We start from the raw sequence: 892 nt of genomic DNA on the forward strand, positions 1-892 counted from the left end.
TATATACATACACACATATATATCACGGTCTCTCTTTCTCTTTCTGTCTCTCTCTCTCTCTCTCTATCTCTCTCTCTCTCTCTCTCTCTCTCTCTCTCTCTCTCTCTCCCCTATTACAATAATAATAGAAGTTGTGTATGAAGGTGCGTGGTTAAATGATTAAGATATTCATCTCACGATTGTAAGGTTATAAGTTCGAGTCCCGGCGGCGCGTTGTGACCTTGAGCAAGACACTTTATTTCACGTCGCTCCATTCCACTCAGCTGGCAAAAATAAGTTGTAAACACCTAAAGCTCCACAACTTTCTCTCACTCTATCTTCCTGTTTCTGTTCTACCTGTATTTGAAAAGACCACCCTTGTCACTTTCTGTGTCACGCTGAATCTCCCAGGGAACTACGTTGAGGGTACACGTGACACGAGGAGTACTCAGCCACTTACACGTTAATGTCATCATCAGGCTCAACCGGAACCCTCGTCGTCGTAACCGATGGAGTGTCAGAAGCTACGTGTATATATAAATGGTGGTTGTTTCTACTCACCTGTTTTCAGAACAACCAACAGCTGAATGACCACTAGCCATAACGTTAATCCATCGTTCGCTTTCATGTTTCAGATTTTTCAGGAGACTGTTGAAATACAGGAGAAAAAGAAAACAAAATTAGGAAGAAAGAAAAAATGCAAAAGACAAACAGAACATTAAACATGGTATCGTGGTTAAGAATTTGGCCTTGCAACTACGTGCTTTCCAATGCAGTACTATTGCGCTGCACTTTAGGCCCGTGTCTTTTACTATTGCATTGTGAGTGAATTTGGTAGACAGAAACTGTGTGGCAACACGTCACACACACACACACAGACGCATATATATATATATATATATATATATATATA

General features: G+C 40.7%; 1 protein-coding gene across 2 annotated transcripts in view; it reads right to left on the reverse strand.

The window, feature by feature from the left end:
* The window catches only part of LOC106871504 (uncharacterized), a 75,754-nt gene that overhangs the window by 33,630 nt on the left and 41,232 nt on the right, over window positions 1–892 (reverse strand). For both annotated transcript variants that reach the window (XM_014917993.2, XM_052976187.1), the window contains exon 2: window positions 541–627. In XM_014917993.2, coding sequence (XP_014773479.1) covers window positions 541–607 — 67 coding nt within the window. In that variant the 5' untranslated portion in view covers window positions 608–627. The remainder of the gene's footprint in view (window positions 1–540; window positions 628–892) is intronic.

This window comes from Octopus bimaculoides, chromosome 24 (genome assembly GCF_001194135.2).
Source record: "Octopus bimaculoides isolate UCB-OBI-ISO-001 chromosome 24, ASM119413v2, whole genome shotgun sequence".
Lineage (NCBI taxonomy): Eukaryota > Metazoa > Mollusca > Cephalopoda > Octopoda > Octopodidae > Octopus > Octopus bimaculoides.